At 44.1% G+C, this 18,736-nt stretch overlaps 1 protein-coding gene across 2 annotated transcripts; it reads left to right on the top strand.

Annotated features, from left to right (window-relative positions):
* The first annotated feature begins 332 nt into the window (after window positions 1-332).
* amd1 (adenosylmethionine decarboxylase 1) lies at window positions 333-17,617 on the top strand. 2 transcript variants are annotated; one of them, XM_020636675.3, is made up of 9 exons: window positions 333-662; window positions 7,003-7,089; window positions 9,991-10,117; window positions 10,242-10,344; window positions 10,505-10,547; window positions 10,828-10,972; window positions 11,070-11,162; window positions 13,976-14,131; window positions 14,229-17,617. In XM_020636675.3, exons 1-9 carry the CDS (start codon window positions 550-552, stop codon window positions 14,370-14,372), a joined length of 1,011 nt encoding a protein of 336 aa, XP_020492331.1. In that variant the 5' UTR covers window positions 333-549; the 3' UTR covers window positions 14,373-17,617. The 2 variants fall into 2 exon arrangements, with proteins under 2 accessions (XP_020492331.1, XP_029133693.1); XM_029277860.2 differs by lacking the exon at window positions 333-662 and adding an exon at window positions 6,768-6,897.
* Window positions 17,618-18,736: the final 1,119 nt, after the last annotated feature.

The raw sequence follows: 18,736 nt of genomic DNA, 5'->3' as shown, positions 1-18,736 counted from the left end.
ACAGGAGAAAAACATACGTCCAAAAAATTTAGTTTACTCACAAATAGATAAAATAGTCCTACATTTAAAAAAAAAAAGGATATAAGTCCCGTGATGTTGTTTAACTGTAAGGTCTCCCTGTGCTGGTTAATGTTTTTTTTTAATCAGAGCGACGGTACGCAGTGACAGGGCTGTGGCAAAATGAAACGTCACGTGTTCAACCCTCTGTTTTTACAATGACTGACAGATGAATGAGCCAATGACGTGTTACAAGCCACAGCCCTACCGTCTGATTGGCTACGGGAATTAGTGACGTAGCGTGCTGCTGACTATAAATTCACCGCGCCATCTCCATTCAGTGGTCTACACAGTATGGCCGGCGATATTAGCTAGCACTCGCTAACTGTATTCTCTGCAAAAGGGAAGACGGCAACTAAAGAAAATCAACACCAGGATTGCTTAAAGGACTGTACCTCAATAAATTATAACCCGATCGAGGAAGGATTAATTAAGCTGTAACACGTTACGACCGACGTTTGATACTTTTTTTGTTTGGGTGTCTGTTGTCTCATGATGGAAGATAACGGTGCACATTTCTTCGAGGGGACCGAGAAGCTGTTGGAGGTGTGGTTCTCCCGGCAGGATGAGACCAAAGGAACCGGGGACCTCCGTACCATCCCGAGGTGTGTGTCCTTTCAGTGTGTCAGGGTGTCGTGTCAGGGAGAGAGGGGCTTAAACTGACTCGACCCCCACAGTTAATGTGTGTAATGTAACTGGCCAAACGAGATTAAAAACCTGGTTGTCATGGCGACTTTTTTCCCTCTCCGTAGTTACGAGTTTATATTCAGTGAGCTAGCCACATTCTACCACTGGAGCTAGCTCACACCGTAACACCTCCCCCCTTTAAGAGTGGCACTTCCACGCTGAGTCATTCATTCTTAACCGAGGAAATTTATCACTATTAACCATGTGGCTTTTACAATTTGATTATCGATTTGATACGTCGTGTGACAGACCAATTTAAATGCTGTTCTGAAGCTGTCTTGACAGTACATTCGCAATTCCGGTGTTATGTCGATATTTGCTGCCTTGTCGTAAAATTCTACCATTGCGCAAAACGATAGCAAGAGGCTAACTATGCCCCCCTATGAAATAATGCCACCAGATAAAAGTAACTTGAATTCACTTATCATCACATGTATGGGCATAAGGCTCTGAAAGGGGGAGCAAGTTTTGGCGGTTTTGTTATGTAAGATTTCAGGGGAAGACATTAATCTCTTACCAAATAATGCTCCCAGTACAGAATCACTTTCAAAACACCATCGTTTGCCCCTTAAGGAAACAGACAGCCTGTTTATTTACTCTAACATTAGAGGGTTTAGATGAAGTGTTTATAATAAGATCATATTATAATAGCCCCCCCCCCCACCCCCTGTTCCGCATGGCAGCACCTCTCAAATGGGTAGCACTTTTAGACAGAACACCCCCTGTCATAGCGTGCTAACTGTAGCTATTTTCCTGGGGGTGAAACTATGCACATGTTTGGCTGACTCTCCCTGTTTTCTTCCTCGTTATACGACCGACCATGTCTACTGTGTGATATGAACGAGTCTCCTTCCACAGGGGTGATGTGTCACTTTATTTAATGCTAATATTAGGCGGGCTTGGTGTGGTCGCTGCGCACGCGTTATTGCCACCACCGCATTGCTGCTTGATTACTTGACATTAAAGTGTTACAAATATCTGGGCTTCTGGTTTGTGATAGTAAACGGTGTCTAAAAGTCACGCCTGTGTGTGTTTGTGCGGCTGTAAGATGAATTTTCTTTGCTTTCTGCGTCATTCAGAGACGAGGGCCCTCACTGGAGGTGAACAGCATGCGGTGGCCATGTTGCCTCAGTCACACCGAAACAACACTTGGACCACTTAGATTTATAATACAACAAATTGGGGGGGGGGAAAGGGTTAAAAGTTCTTGTGGCTTATATGTCAGAGGAGACGGGAGTGCTCCCATTAGAAATACACAAGGCCATCATCATGGAGTGTTTTTAAGACATGATCCTTGTTATGATACTTTCATGTGCTACAAACTCTGACCCACTGCATGGCAGCCTTGCGAGCTAATGTGGGTTTCTACTAAAAATCTATGCAAGGTTCTTGTTCCGGTCACGTTTCCACCCTTGAGGGTAACACCCCTCCCATTTCCTCTGATTGGTTAGGAGGTCTCCCTGCTGAAGGGCACTCAAAGCACAGTGTCTGGGTGATGGGACATTCAGAAAAAAAAAAGCTGATGTGAATGGTCTCAAAGCCTGTTGACCTTTGCCTCTATTTAACACAAAAAATCCATTTGATGCCGTGTTCTGCTCTGCACGAGCTGAGCACTGGCTTGAGGCAAAGTCAGCCGTAAACGGAGAGGTTTAAACGGAAAAGCTAATCCCTTTTTGAATTCAAGTGTAACCCAGTAACTGCTGTATGAAGTGTCACAAGAAGCATCCACGCTCCAGTTTGTGTGCAGAGGATGCTCGGATATCAGATGAAAGTAGGATATTCAGGAGATCGATTTGAGCTTGACATTTTGCAGCAATTCAGCCGAAAACCGAGCCTACCAAATACCTTAAGAGCTTGTTTCAAATGTTTTCAAACAATCTTTGAACTGAGACATTGATGATGTAAGCGCTGTGATCTATCTGCGTTGACTTTTTAAAAATAACTTGAATAACTAGTGCTCGTTTGAAAGCCCTCTGTCTAATAGACTGCCCGGTGAGGTAGTTTAGCTGGTCTTGTGTTGACTCTTCAGTGTGAGAGTAAAGTGGACGTGTGTCCACACAGTGAAGATTTATGATGACAACAGTTGGTTAGAAATCATCATCCCCGCAGCACAACCACTGTTTCAGTTCAGTCCCACTCGTCTTTTATAACTACCCGACACCACCTGTCCTTGTAGTGCTTTACTCGACCGGCCTGCAGCGAAGTTCAAGGCTAAATCTGCCTCGCACTGAGTGACTTTCAGGCCATTAACCAGATCACAGACGGTTTAAGAAAAGTGTGTGGCCGGTCGGGTGAATGAGGACTGGCATTACTTTACAGCCAGAGGGCAGATTAACGGCTCAGAGGGCGATGTCAGTGGATCAGGCTCGCTTGGACGTCAGCCAATGTCCAAATAAGTCCACAAGGGCATCTGATTCACAAATGTGGCGCTCGGCTCGCTCGCATTACGTCCACCGTCCTTCCTCAGGGCTCGACAGCAGCTTGCCAACTTGTCTTGAAGGCCAGAAACTGTTATCACATCTTCACACCTTGAGTCCTGAAGGCTCTGGAGCCAAACAGTGACCACATCTTGTGTATTTGGCTTTTTAAGTTGCTAAGATGCTGCACTGCTCCTTGTATTCAATTATTCTCGATGTGTCACTGAAATAGTCTTTAACTGTCTAATAATAAATCTATTCATTCTGATTAGTCGTGTGTCTCTTCGTGGAAATGGAAATCCGACCTGTGGTAGTTTTCTGCAGACTGATCTGGTTCTTTCCTGGTCACCAACACTGAGCAGCCAAAAATAGCCTCTGGTGCACATTTCACTGTGAAACGAGAGCTCAATGAGGTCTGCAGTAATGTTAGCTAGCCGGGCATGTTGCAACAGCTCTGATGTCATCAGTGTGGGGCGAAAAAGAAACTCTTAGTTATACATGAGGTACTTACTAGACCAGCACAAGTAGCGGGTTCCGTTATCATCTCCCGTTCACACAGAACAGATAAAAAGTTTGATGGCTCTGTTTTAATCTTTTAACAGCCTTGAGCTCAATGATACTTAAGCTGTGTGTAAGAGAAAAAGGAGAGACTGCTGCTTTGTTTACTGTAGTCTCAAACGAGACCAGGAGGATAGATTTATTTAATTGATCAGCAGGAATGTATTATGTTGCAGCAGCAGTTTATTCAGCATCGCACAGTGACAATAAATCTGTCTTTTGCCTGAGCTTTTTTACCCCTCCCCCAGGTGGGTGACACTCCCACAGCTAGGTGTTTGTTCTGCCCTCTGAGGGCACAGTCGCACTGGCCATCCAAACCGTGCCCAAACATGCTTCAACCCTAACTTCGGAGAGGTGTGCTTCGGCATGGTACACTTCATGCATGAGCACGCAGGTAAACAGCGCTGATAGCCTCCATTATGGAGAAATCCAGAGTTTCATGTCTGTATCTGACTAACATGACACAATATAAGACATAAAGTAGCTGTCATGTTCTCTGTGTTCTCCGATGTGCGGACTCGACTGCGCGTCTATTTTATTTTTTCTCTCTCTCGTCCGCCTTTTTGTAAACATGCTTCATAATAACATAAAGCGTGCATGTGTTGTATTACGATGTTATGTACAAGAGGTAATCGTGCTCAGGCCCGGTTAGTCCTGTGCAGTGTGACCGTGGGCCGTGCCGGCCAGTGGGGGAATAGCGCAGCGGGGGGGGGGGGGGCAATCATGCTTGAGTACGGCACAGTACGGGTGGCCAGTGTCACCACGCCCTGAGTCTGCCTTCTCAATGTAAACGATAGGACATGGAGGAAGAATCCCAGGTCACATCCCCTTCCAGAGAGGGGGTGTGGTCAGACACAGCTCATTTACATATTTAAAGGTAAAGACACAGAAACAGCCTGTTCTGAGCAGGGCTGAAATAGAGGGGTTTATAGACATGATCAAATACAGGATCAGAGTGGATTTAGAACAAGAAACTTCACACACATGTTTTGAGGAGCTCTGAGAATTATTTAAACTGGTTGAAGAGGAGGAGAATATGAGACCTTTAAATTGCGATATCTTGTAACAGAAAATCAAACCTGATTTAAAAAAAAAAAAAAAAACATTTTATAGTGCTGTGTGTTTACATGTTTCAATATTTTAATAACAAAATAAATTGCAGTAATTAAACAAATACTGAAGTTTGCATATTACCTGTAACTCAGATGTGTCTATCTTTACCTGTGTTTATGACATGTCACCCTGAAAGCCTTAGCATTTTTATAAACCACTGAACTAGCACCAATTATACAGCAGGTAGCAGCTATAGTTAGCTTCCTCTAAACGGTGTAACAACAAGGTTATTATATCCTCCATGTCTCTTTCCAACATGCAGAGTGAGAAATAAATATAATTCCTTTTTTTGAAATTTCAGTATCAGACTTTTATGCTCGTGTTGATAGGGGATACCATTGGGACCTAAAGCTTAGCATGCAAACCAAACACACATTGGTTCTTGATTCTCTCTGCTCAAACCTCTGGATGTGTTTAGTAAAAGAGTAAGGTGTTGCACAGGCGTACAGAGCAAACAGATCCCGCTGCATTGGTTAAATTAAGCCTCAGTGATCACATGGTGATGATAAAAAGGCCCTAACCCTTTTCCAGAAGCTGGTCAATATTAATGACTGATGTCGTTTGACTCTGGTTACATGTCACAGAGTAGATGAGGAGAATGGCTAGCTGCTGTTTAGAGTTACTGTGGAAAAAGTCTGAGTAAGCGGTCAGTCATCGTGGCGCCATCTGCACTTTAGACATACTCAACCCCAAATGACCCCCCATGGTGATGATGAGGAGGAGGACGACGACGACTTGAGTCATTTTAAGCACATGTCTCAAGGCTGAAGAAGCGACTTTGAGTTCCTCTGGATCCTCATATCTTAAAAAGGGCACAACTGTTAGTATTTTATCGCATTAAACACAACAAGGTTGAAATCCCTTGTGGATCTGCAGAGTTTTGATTACTTATGATTGGGTTATTACAGCAGTTAGCATCGTGTGATAACCTATTCGCGTTGTCATGACACCAGAACTTAAAGATGTGAAATGATTCCAGGTCGAATGAGACAATATTGATAGCTGTTTTGATACAATGGCAACATAAATAATGCTGTCTGTAACAAAACATAGCCAGCGTACTTGCGCGATTTCGCTGCAAGAGTTTGATCGGAAATATCACAGGAATAAAAGCATTATTTTGTTTGAAATCCAATTTTGTCGACCTTACTGCAGAGGTTATATCTCTTTTGATTGTCTGGGTTACGGCCACAGCAGTCAGGATTTTATTATCATTATTTGATACCTGTATCATGCTGGATATGAAGCCTATAGAGGTGAGAGGTTAAGTGTGAAATTACAGGTGGATGTAAAGCTTCTTCAGGACAGAGTGAGCCAGTGGGTGACGGATGTCCACACCTGTCACAGTGGGTTACACAGGTGGCGCTGACAGTGTAGTTCATCACTGAGGCACCTTTTCTCGTTCAGAGAATCATACGGCCCTGTTCCATCTCTCAGACGGGGTGAACTGTGTCACATCAGACTGCTGGTAAATTCCCCTTTTGAGCGATGCTTGTACTCCTCGCGCTCTTTCTCTACTCGCCCAGGCTGTGCCGGGCTTCCTGCTGGCAGCTCTGAATGGGCCCAGGCTGTTCCTGTGAGGTCGTAGTGAGAACGTGACGCAGCTGCTTTTTGCACTGCGGCTGTCTTTGAGAGGTGGGAGGGGGATAGGAGGAGGAGGAGGAGGGGGAGGAGGAGGGGGAGGAGACAGCAGCAGCAGCCTTCCTGTTGTTGAGGAGAGCGCTGCCTGTGCTTGTTTTTTTTTTAAAGTTTTTACTCGGCAGCGATATTCAAGCAGGTTTTCAGCACAAAATACCTTTTTTTTTTTTAAAAAATTTTTTAAATCCTCTCAGTCCGACCCAATACTTACTCAGTTCTGCCAAAGGTTTCCTTTCATTGTAGTAACCCCTCCCCCCTCCTGTAGGACAGGAAATATCCACTCAGAAGGTCGCAAACATCGTTGTAGTTTGATAAACAACTTAGATACCCGTTTTAGACTAACGCTTGTTTCTATGATAATCCCTCGTGCATCTCACACCTCCCTCTCGGTTCTGCAAAAAGAAAACAAGTCCACGTTACACTCGAGGTTGGGAATGTTTTCATTTTCAAACTGTGAAGCTGGATTCACTGAATGTCATTTAAAAGAATGCTAAATGTTGCTTCTTCTTTTTTTTTCGTTTCTCTCCTGCAGGTTTGAGTGGGACAAACTTTTGGAGAATGTGCATTGTTTGATCATAAGTGTGACAAAGTCTGACAAGCAGGAAGCTTATATACTCAGGTGAGTACTGAGTCTTTGCTCTCAGTGTGTGTGTCCTCTTGTTTTCCTACTGATTTAGAAAGTGGGCGGGCAGGATTAGACAGCAGCGACCGGTAAGCTGCTTGTCATTGACCGAACAGTCCCGGGTTATGAGACAGACAGAGCTGTGGGCCGTTACTCTACATGCTGCACACCTCATTCATTGGAGAAGTGATAACCACAAATCCTCCTGAGGAACAGGGCTCCTCAACAGCTTGTTAAGCACTGTCCAAATCTCCTCTTCTAATCAATAGCTGACTGACCATGTCTGCACTCGAAGTCATTTTCAACAAGTCTGAATCAGTGCTCTGTCACAATAGACAACTGAGAAGGACGGGTAGAAAATATGGATGTAGTGTCGCCCATTGGTTCCCTATTGGCCTCGTTTTCCAGACCCTGACGTTGCCGCTCGAGTGAGACCCACTGGTCAGGCCAGGGGTTTAAATCTGTATTTTAAAAGACTTCAATTAAAACACATCTAACCTAAATGTAATACAGTAGACCCTATAATATAGCTTTGAATCCATCAAAAGGAACGTCATTTTCTTCATTAATCATCACCTATACTTAATTTTCGTGCCACCTTTAAACTTGCTTATACCAATTCTTATGGTTAAAAAAAACATGGCCGACATGACCCCCATTTGTGTTGCGTGCATAGAAAGCCGAGGACATGCATTACATATAAGTAAATAAAAATAGTGCCGGGTGATTGAAATGATGCTCGTCTCTCATTGGACAACAATGAGTTTATGTCGAGCATAATGGTGCATTCATGTGGTGCCCGACCTGCTGACTTGACGTCATATTCGTCATCACATGGACACTGAAGAACGACTTCCCAACTCAGAAACTTGAACCATCAGAGGAGCTCATCAATGCAGCATCGCTCTTAGAGGTTGTCCGTCTCCTTATAGTCATAATAAAAAGTCACCCGTTACTAGTCAAACTCGTCAGTGATGTGAAGCTGTGACCACAGGTAACCTCAGTAATATTAGAACCTTTGTTTGTTGTTTTTCTCTCCGAGACTTGAGGTTAAACATCAAACACCTGATTATCATTTGTGATTCCAACTCTGACTAAGTTGTGAAGTATTTCTTCCTCTAACTGCAAGTCAAAACAAATTAGCCAAAGTATTTGGTTGGCGTCCATATTCTCGACTATTATGTCATTTTAATGATGTTTGATTCTCTGCCTGAAGGGAAATTCGGGTATTTTTACACCTCAGCCGCATTTGAACATCTGAAGCAATCTACTGAGAGAATAAAACTCTAACGGGCTCACAGTGTTTTATATTTATATATTTATATGTATATGTGTGTGTATGAGAGAGTAACCGAGACAAAGAAATACACAAGACCAGCTACGAGACCAGGACCTTTAGGGATCGAGACTGAGTCAAGACCAGAGTCATCGTCTTGTGTGCAGGGGGTGTATAACTTAGAACCTAACACCGGGAAGGATTAACCAGGGGATTAAAATCAAACTATAAATGAATTGAAGTTGGTTCTTTTAGAAAGAGGCGTTTTCTTTCTAATCACACTAATGACATGATAAAAAGCCAATCAGTGGTGGTTTTGATATAAAATCCGGAGTCTGAGACCAGGACGAGACCGAGACCTTTAGAAAGTGGTCTCAAGATTTTGAGTACTACATCACCAGAGTTTGAAAACAGGACCGATTCTGTTACAGGACTAGACCTCATCTCTTCTACAGCCACCAGACTCCACGGACAAAATAATAATGATTACACCTGAAAGAGCATGTTGTTCATCTGCCGCCTGTATCAGTAGATTTGTTTGTGCCACTTTTGGTTTTAAGATATGTTTATTCACAGAGTAAACATTTGTGTAAATCCAAAGCTCAACTATCCAGGTAGACACGTGGAGACTCGGGTCTTCTGCAAGCTCAGATGTTTTTGTCAATGGAGTCTGATAGCTTTAGAAACAATGGTGCCTCAACAAAAAGCTTTAATTCTTTTGGGATCTACTTTGTCATGATGTCAGACTCTTGGAACAACGGCCTGAACTTGTAAGCGGCTCTACATCTTGACACATTTGAAGTATTATGTTGCAGCTATAACTATGTTGCTGTTGCAATCTACTGGAGCAACTCCAAAATGTGTTCCTACCACTCATCACAAAAATGAGTTTAATTAGGATAATACCTTAAATGTTGAGGGGGTTTGATTGGGACTGGACTCCAAATCTAGGTATTGGCAAAGTGACAAATTTAGCAACAGATTAACGGGGAAAAAAACCTAAAACTGAAATTTAAGCTTCCTGTTAAGCTGCAAATGTTTCCCTGACTTAAAGGTGTTTTCACACCTCTAGATAATTTGCTCTGGTCTGAATCATGGATCAGTTTGTTTCATAATGTGTTCACGCGGGGACATTTACAAGAGGACCTTAATGTGAGATGCCCGAGGGACAATCCCTGACGTAAACAAAGACTAGTTGATTCCTGATTGGCTGTGGCTGCTCCAGAGACACTTCACAATTCATTAACAGACAGACGATGTGATTTCGGCTCTGCTCATTGGTTCTTATGTTGTTTACATTTTCAGGTAAACGATACTGTTTGAAAATGAGGTGTGACTTCAGCTTTTAAAATAATATGTTGACGTAGTGGAGTCATCCACCCAAACTGTTTCTGAAGATTCATCAGGTCCGCCTGGTTGTTGATTCCTGCAGTTGGGTCTGATCGAGGCCTCGTACAGTTCATTGGTGCGCACCAGGGATCACTCAACATCTTTCACACAAGTGCAAACGAGCCGCACTAACAGACTCGGGTGTGGTGATGATAACCTGTATGTTAGTTCAGTGGACCTGCAGTAATTGAGGCGTGTTCTTACACTTCTCTTGTACTTGTGTTCCTCCACAGTGAGAGTAGCATGTTTGTCTCCAAGAGACGTTTCATTTTGAAGACATGCGGAACCACCCTCTTACTGCAAGCACTGGTGCCTCTGCTGGAACTCGCCAGGGAGTACTGCGGTTTTGATGCCATCGAGGTGAGACTGCAGATGTGTGAAAACAGGAACAAAGAGCATGATCCTATTTGTACGTCAGATCTCTAAATCCATCACAGTATGCTGTTATTCACTCGCGTTTTGATGGTCGTCTTCTTTTTTGCAGAATTTCTTCTACTCCCGCAAGAACTTTATGAAACCATCCCATCAAGAGTTCCCTCATCGAAACTTCCAGGAGGAAGTGGACTTTCTAAGCCAGATATTCCCAAGTGAGTACTATGATGATGTCATCGGGGTGCCCTCCTTTGTGTTGTGCTTAGTCCTGGAAATGGTGCACTGTCTCTTTAAGGTTGCTCCAGCATATATGTCTGTATGATGGATAATTCAGCATGCAAAGCCAACAGTAACCTTACGGTCTCCTTCTTCCAGATGGCGCCGCCTACTGCATGGGCCGTTTGAACTCTGACTGCTGGTGAGCACAACATGATTTCATTCAACAGTAGAAACGTTCTGCATTGTCCTGCTAACATGACGGGATGTTAGTGGAGTAGAAATTACCACTCTGTTGTCCTCTCCTGTGGTTTTAACCTTCACATGTTGCAGTGATTTGTCTTGTTTCGCACACCACATAAGTCACATGAAACAAAACTGATGTATGTAAATGAATTCAATGGAGCTGAACATTTTAAAAATCTCTCTCCTGATCTTTGCAACTTACGACGGTCTAACCTTTGACCCCCTGTCCTCCACAGGTACCTGTTTACCCTGGACTTACCAGAGTACTGGGAGAACAAGCATGCGGATCAGACGCTGGAAGTTCTGATGAGTGACCTCGATCCAGCCATTATGGACCAGTTCTATATGAAAGATGGTGTTTCTGCAAGTGATGTCACTCGTGTAAGTGAAAGCTAAGCGTCCACACGTGGGAAAGTGTCTCATCACTGTAATGTTTTCAGAGCTGATGTTGACCCTGTTCTTGTTCTCGGTTTTGCAGATGAGTGGAATTTGTGACCTGATACCAGGTTCTGTGATCGATGCCACAATGTTCAACCCTTGTGGATACTCAATGAATGGAATGAAGACTGACGTGAGTATTTTATCACTTCGTTTGTTTTGCCGCAACCAAAACAGATGAGACACTTTTATTTTCAAACCAGACACAGATATGAGCTTCTTCTTCATCCAATCACAAATGAACCTTAAGCACATGGGAGTGGTCGACTAATGCCTCACTGATTGTTTCAGGACTGACACTGAAATCCTCCTGACCTGTTCACACATGCAACTCACAGCTGGAAACTATCTCTGTCAGACAGGAGGTGGGGCGGGGGGGGGGGCGGGGGAGGCGAGGGGGGGGGGGTCTCCTGATGTAAGACATGCAAAAAAAGAAGAACCCCGGAAGTTGCAGACGTGCAATAGAGTCTGCTACACGACACTATAACGAGAATATTTGTCTTTATATCAATGCTATGTGTAGTCCAATGGAATGACAACATCCACAAAAGAGAGGAGAACAGAAAACTTAACTCAGCAGTTTAATTACAGTGGGTGGGGAAAGTATTCAGACCCCTTTACATTTTTCACTCTTTGTTTAATTGCAGCCATTTGCTAAAATCAAAAGTTCATTTTATTTCTCATTAATGTACACTCAGCACCCCATCTTGACAGGAAAAAAAAACAGAAATGTAGAAATTTTTGCAAATTTATTAAAAAAGAAAAACTGAAATATCACATGGTCATAAGTATTCAGACCCTTTGCTGTGACACTCATATTTAACTCGCATGCTGTCCATTTCTTCTGATCCTCCTTGAGATGGTTCTGCTCCTTCATTGGAGTCCAGCTGTGTTTAATTAAACTGATTGGACTTGATTAGGAAAGGCACACACCTGTCTATATAAGACCTTACAGCTCACAGTGCATGTCAGAGCAAATGAGAATCATGAGGTCGAAGGAACTGCCCAAGGAGCTCAGAGACAGAATTGTGGCAAGGCACAGATCTGGCCAATGTTACAAAATAATTTCTGCAGCACTCAAGGTTCCTAAGAGCACAGTGGCCTCCATAATCCTTAAATGGAAAAAGTTTGGGACGACTAGAACTCTTCCTAGACCTGGCCGTCCAGCCAAACTGAGCAATCGTGGGAGAAGAGCCTTGGTGAGAGAGGTAAAGAAGAACCCAAAGATCACTGTGGCTGAGCTCCAGAGATGCAGTAGGGAGATGGGAGAAAGTTCCACAAAGTCAACTATCACTGCAGCCCTCCACCAGTCGGGGCTTTATGGCAGAGTGGCCCGACGGAAGCCTCTCCTCAGTGCAAGACATATGAAAGCCTGCATAGAGTTTGCCAAAAAACACATGAAGGATTCCCAGACTATGAGAACGAAGATTCTCTGGTCTGATGAGACCAAGATTGAACTTTTTGGCTTTAATTCTAAGCGGTATGTGTGGAGAAAACCAGGCACTGCTCATCACCTGCCCAATACAATCCCAACAGTGAAACATGGTGGTGGCAGCATCATGCTATGGGGGTGTTTTTCAGCTGCAGGGACAGGACGACTGGTTGCAATTGAAGGAAAGATGAATGCGGCCAAGTACAAAGATATCCTGGAAGAAAACCTCTTCCAGAGTGCTCAGGACCTCAGACTGGGCTGAAGGTTCACCTTCCAACAAGACAATGACCCTAAGCACACAGCTAAAATAACAAAGGAGTGGCTTCGGAACAACTCTGTGACCACTCTTCACTGGCCCAGCCAGAGCCCTGACCTAAACCCAATTGAGCATCTCTGGAAAGACCTGAAAATGGCTGTCCACCAACGTTCATCATCCAACCTGACAGAACTGGAGAGGATCTGCAAGGAAGAATGGCAGAGGATCCCCAAATCCAGGTGTGAAAAACTTCTTGCATCATTCCCAAGAAGACTCATGGCTGTACTAGCTCAAAAGGGTGCTTCTACTCAATACTGAGCAAAGGGTCTGAATACTTATGACCATGTGATATTTCAGTCTTTCTTTTTTAATAAATTTGCAAAGATTTCTACATTTCTGTTTTTTTTTTCTGTCAAGATGGGGTGCTGAGTGTACATTAATGAGAAATAAAATGAACTTTTTTGATTTTAGCAAATGGCTGCAATGAAACACACAGTGAAAAATGTAAAGGGTTCTGAATACTTTCCGTACCCACTGTATGTGCATTGAGATCGTATCGGTCGCCTGTGCAGCAGTCACAGTACATACACATCACTCCCCCCTCCTTTTGGCTTGAGGTGAATTCTCCTGATAATATCCTGCTGTGTTCTCACATCAGCTCACTCTGACTTGCTGCAGAAAAAATACTAGGGGTCTGTCAGGAGAAACTCTGGGTAAAGTCAGAGGGAAACATTCAGCTGTTTGACTTCACACATACAGCTCCTCCAGGAAATATCAAGAGTTTTTTTCAAGGAGTTTTCTGCAAGTGTGAAAGCACCATTAGCTCACTTTTGTGAGTGTTATGTAGTTTTGGATGTGAGCTGTAACAAATCAAAGTGCTGACGACATCGCTCAGTGATAAAGCTTCCTCTTGGGTTTCCTTTTAGAACAAGTTCAGATGCAGCCTGGTGGCTTTAAGTAAAGATGTGTAACAACAAAAAGGTCTTTGTTTGGGATCATTTTGTTCTGTGAGACCCTTACATAACAGTCTGATTCTGTCGGTTACAATAACCGGCATTTAGAGTTCTTTAATCTGCTGTAAACAGACATAATAATAATAATAATAACGTTGGAACTATTACAGGTGGTTTCAGGGCCTCTGATGTAATCTGCTCTGAAAGTCTTTGCACACATTGGTCTTTTAGAGTTTTCTCAGGTATGGAGACATAGGTTGAAGGGGACGCGTCTGTATGACATGTTGTGAAATGTTCTCCTCCAGGGAACTTACTGGACCATCCACATCACCCCGGAGCCAGAGTTCTCCTATGTCAGCTTCGAGACCAACCTCTCCCAGACGTCATATGATGATCTGGTCCGGAAGGTTGTGGAGGTGTTTAAGCCAGGAAAATTTGTGACTACGCTTTTTGTCAATCAGGTAAGTTTGAAACGTTTTACTTTTTTTCGTTGGCTTTGATTTGAACTGAAGCAGTCGATGACTGAATGCTACTTCCCCCTCTGTTTCGTCCCTGCAGAGCTCCAAATGTCGCAGTGTCTTTTCTTCAGCCCAGAAACTTGAGGGCTTCAAGCGTCTCGACCGCCAATTGGCTCAATTCAACGACTACAATTTTGTCTTCACAAGCTACGCCCAGAACCGCCAGCAGAACCAGCAGAGCTGAGGGTCGACGATGAAGAGGCGTAAAAAGAAAGGCGTCCGCTCTGGGCTCCCCCAGTGCGGCCGGCTTCTCCCCCCACAAGAGAGCTTGTCGTCGTCGTCCTCCTCCCCCCTCGTCGTCCTCCTCCCCTCCTCCCGCCGCTGCTGCTGTCGTCGTTCAGATTGTCCCGGTGCTGACGCAGTCGCGAGCCCTATTTTAACCTCCAGTTTGAGTTGTTTGCATTGTTGTTCCTGTGACTTAGATCTCTTGCATGAAAGCTCTTTTCTCTGTTTCGATATTCTAGCTCACTCTTGCTGTGATCTTGAAGTGCATGTAGAGGAATTAAACACGCTCTGTTTGAGGCTGTCCACCTGTGCCCAGTACCACGGCCCCTTCCTGCAGGTGTCCCCCCTCATCCCCCACAGACAAGGCTTCCGCCCGCACTAGGCCGGGGCCCTGACATGCTCAGACCAGTGTCCGCCTCTTTCCCAGCTCAGCCGCCATGATCTCAAACCGACAACCGGTCTCCACCTCATTTACACTTTCACATTTGGAAAATTGGTATTTCTGAATCTCTTCCGATTTCTGAGTGCACTTTGAAACAAAACAAACGCCACGGTACGAAAAGACAGCCGACCTTTCTGTCTCGCGTCTTGATTGAATGTTTAAGTCACGCTAAGCTTTCTGCCACTGTAATCGTTGTCGCTTCGTCCAAAAAAAAAACGAATGCCATACTTGCTGTTTAATGTCCCACTGTGTGATTAAAAAGGTCTGCAGTTATTGACACGCCACTGACGAGAAGACTTGGTGCTTTGCTGGTCACCTGGACACGTTTGGCCGTGCTCCTCCTCCTCCTCGACAATCATGTACACACTTCACTTTTTTCCCCCCTCAAGTTAAATTATCCACCTAATAACCAAATCAGACGATGTATGACACTAAAGATGTGATCTCCTCCTGAGCGCCTTAACGACACTACACGGTTAGAAAATGTGGGATGAGAACTTTCACCAATCAGAAAATATTTAAATGAAATTAAACTAAACACAGAGTTTGGGTCAATACAGTTTAAAAAAAGGGATTATTAAAAGACACATGTCGATGGTTAAAGGTAAAGTGTTTCTGAGCAGGAGTAGGTAACATGCAGACGACCATGTGGTTTATATCGCCATGTGATTACTCGACGAGTTTTAATAAACCACTCAGAATCCTCCTTTTATTCAGACTCAGTTAAACACACTTCAGATTTCTCTCGGTATGTTTCGGTCTACTTGGTCATCACGCTGTAGGTACGGGGGCTTTACAGCAACAGAAACACATTGAAAGTGAAATGTTACACTTATGGTGGTTCTCCCCTCCTGGTCCACGCGTTTCCCCAAAGACCCAAAGAGGCTTTTAAAACGGTCTGTGTTTGAATCACTGAAGACATTCATGCTGTGCACTTTGTGTCACCTGCTGCGTCTATAGGAAGCTTCCACCCTATAGAACCTACACACACACAAATTAACTCGTTAAATTGAATGTAGCACAGGCCTCTATAAAGCCCCCCCCTGTCACACAACCGTCCTCCATCTTTTGAATGTACATGTCTTTAGAGAAAAGTCTGGACTGAGTTTGAGCTGAATGTACGACTCCAGGAGAGCACACGCCCCCCCCACCTCTCCCCCCCTCTCTCTCACACACACACACATTTAGACGCTCACAATGATTGAGCAGCCATTATCCAGCTCACCCCCCCCCAGACATGACGAGAGCCGGCCCTGCTGGCTGGCCCCCCCCCCCCCCACACTCTGCTCTGAATGGGAAATAATGAATCAGACACTTTTTGCTTAGTTGCCCAGCAAAGCATTTTTCTTCTTGCCACATTATCTGAGCGTGTCTCTGTCTCTTTCCGCCCCATACAGAAAACTGTAAGCGCACAATAGAGGCGCGCCGGTCTGAGCATGCCAGGGTGACCCCGGATCATTCCACATGTAACCGCTGCATAAAACTGCCGTTTTATTACATTTATTGTGGCCAGACGGTTTTTGCAGTGGATCAGTCCAAAATGTGACTCCCCCAGCAGTTTTTTTTTCTTTTTGTTTGTTGCTCTTTGTCCATGGAGGGGGAAACTCCTGTGACACCATGGTGCATGTGACTACTAGTGCCGTGTTGCTTGAGCGTGTCGTGTAGCGCCATCTCTTCCTCCTTTCTGTCCATGTGCTTCCATCTTCCTCTTGTTTCACCAGCTCTCCTTCAAACTGCTGCATCCTGATGTGTGTTTTTTGGGGTTAGGTGGGGATTCGTATTATTATTATTTTTTTGTTCCTTCATTTTTTTTTCAAGTTGTGGACGAGTGCTGAAAGCAGGTTAAGTTTTTTATTTATTACTGAAGGTAACAATCGTCCGAGGCTCGTCCTCTCCACCTGCCGCTGAGTTCTCCTTCACGACTCTTCTCCTGCCAGAGAACGCAGTCTGAATCTGGACTCAGCCGGATCAGAACCTGCTTTCAGCCCTGCAGTCGGGTTAACCTGCGATGATTGCATCAGAACCTGCAGCCTGTGAGGCGCTCGGCGAGCTCGTCGGAACAGTTCACCTGAGAATGCGCGCTGAAGTTGACACTGGAATCGTTTCCTCTCTGGTGTGTCTGTCATGGCATTTTGGAGTGGTTTCATTCTTTTCCCTGAGGACCAATCTCGGCTCTCTCGTGAACTGTTCTGAACCGGTTGCCGTGACGATCGTTACGGGTCCTTTTTATTTTTGAGCCCGCACGTTTAGGGGGTGAAATACTCGTAGCAGTGTGATGCTAACTGTCCTCGGAGCAGGTTCTTTTTAGCCTTAGTGGTGTGCATCATTGCTATATTTTATTTTTTTATACAGTGAACTCAAAAAGCATTTTTGCAGTTGAACGGTAAAAAGAGTTTTATACAAAAAACAGATTTTGTATTTTTGCTGCGGACCAATATTCTCTTGTTTATCTCCCCCCTTTTTGTCCAAATGTTTTAATTCTGTCGTTTGAATCGAGTGTGTTCTGGGGTTAAGGGATGATTACCTTTTCAATCTAAATCATGTTGTGTTTTTTTTAATTACTTTTTCACTTTCTCTCTGAATCACCTGAAAGGAAGGGAAAGTGAGAGAGGGGCGTGGGTGCAGGATGACTCAGGATGTACTGACGGAGAAACTTTGCTGTTCTAATTCTTTCTTTTGCTGTTCTTTGGATGGTCAAGATGTGCTAAATATATGTGCTACGAGCTTGATGCTTCAATAAAAAAAGATACCTATATGTGCAACCGCCGTGGTCTTTATTTGGACTCTTTGTGTCGGGATGGTTTGGAAGAACAGACACTTAAACTACAGATGAAATGACTCAAAGGAGCGGGATGACAGAGAGGTGAACACTGTCTCTCAAACACTGAAGTCTGAGTATCAAACAGAAAAAACACAGGGGATATGAGGAGGAGTCTGGGTGTGGGAGACTTCAGGATCCAAATGATTAGGGGTTGATTGATGAGGAAGCAGAGCAGGTGTGTCAGTGGAAGGTAATCGGGTATGAACAAATCAAGTGTAGATGTCCTCTCATTAACCTGTCCTCTCTGATAGTGCTGCTCCTGAAGGCCTCGTATCCCCTCATCATAAAAATCTTAACTGTCTGAAATCACTGCCACGTGCAGATTAATAAAGTGCGTCTATAATCTGTTCTTAAGCCTGCTACATACTTGGCAACCAAACAACTGGAGAGTGTGTATACATGATAAATAGACTTAATCTTGTATATTTATTTTCTAGTCTTCTGACTACTCAAACCTCTTTCACACTGCAGGTCACACCTACACATGCACACACTGATGGTGGAGGTTTAAATTAATCCAACCATACACATTCACAGACTGCTGAAGAAGCAGCAGGAGCAACTTGAGGTTGAGTGTCTTGCATAAAGGAGACATCAGACATGTGCCTGCAGGAGCTGGGGATTGAGCCCCTAACCTTCTGGTTAAGAGACAACCAACTCTACCAACTGAGCCACAGGCGCCCAAATTTATGAAATGATTGACTCAAGTCACTGATCTCTCTCAGTGTGCAGAGACAATAGATGTCTGCCAGCCGTTCTTTTGATTTGTGGCTCACAATATCGTCTCAGAATGAGATAAAGTATTAGTATATTATTGATTCCTGAATCCTATGAGTCCTGTGAGTATGCCAGTGTCTGTGTTTTGTGTCCCTGATGTTCATAGATCCCAGAGGGCTGAAGGAGAAAGTTTATTTTATTTATTTTTTACTGTTACTCAGCTGCCACTCAGGGAAGTCCATCAAACCAGAAATATCATCTACAGACATTTTCAAGAATTATTACTAAGTTTTGCTACCTTGAGTGGTACTGGAGTCTGGTCTGGCCCATGGACTTAAAGCAG

The sequence above is a fragment of the Labrus bergylta genome, chromosome 15 (assembly GCF_963930695.1).
Source record: "Labrus bergylta chromosome 15, fLabBer1.1, whole genome shotgun sequence".
Taxonomy (NCBI): domain Eukaryota; kingdom Metazoa; phylum Chordata; class Actinopteri; order Labriformes; family Labridae; genus Labrus; species Labrus bergylta.
This window is presented reverse-complemented; position numbering and strand designations above follow the sequence as displayed.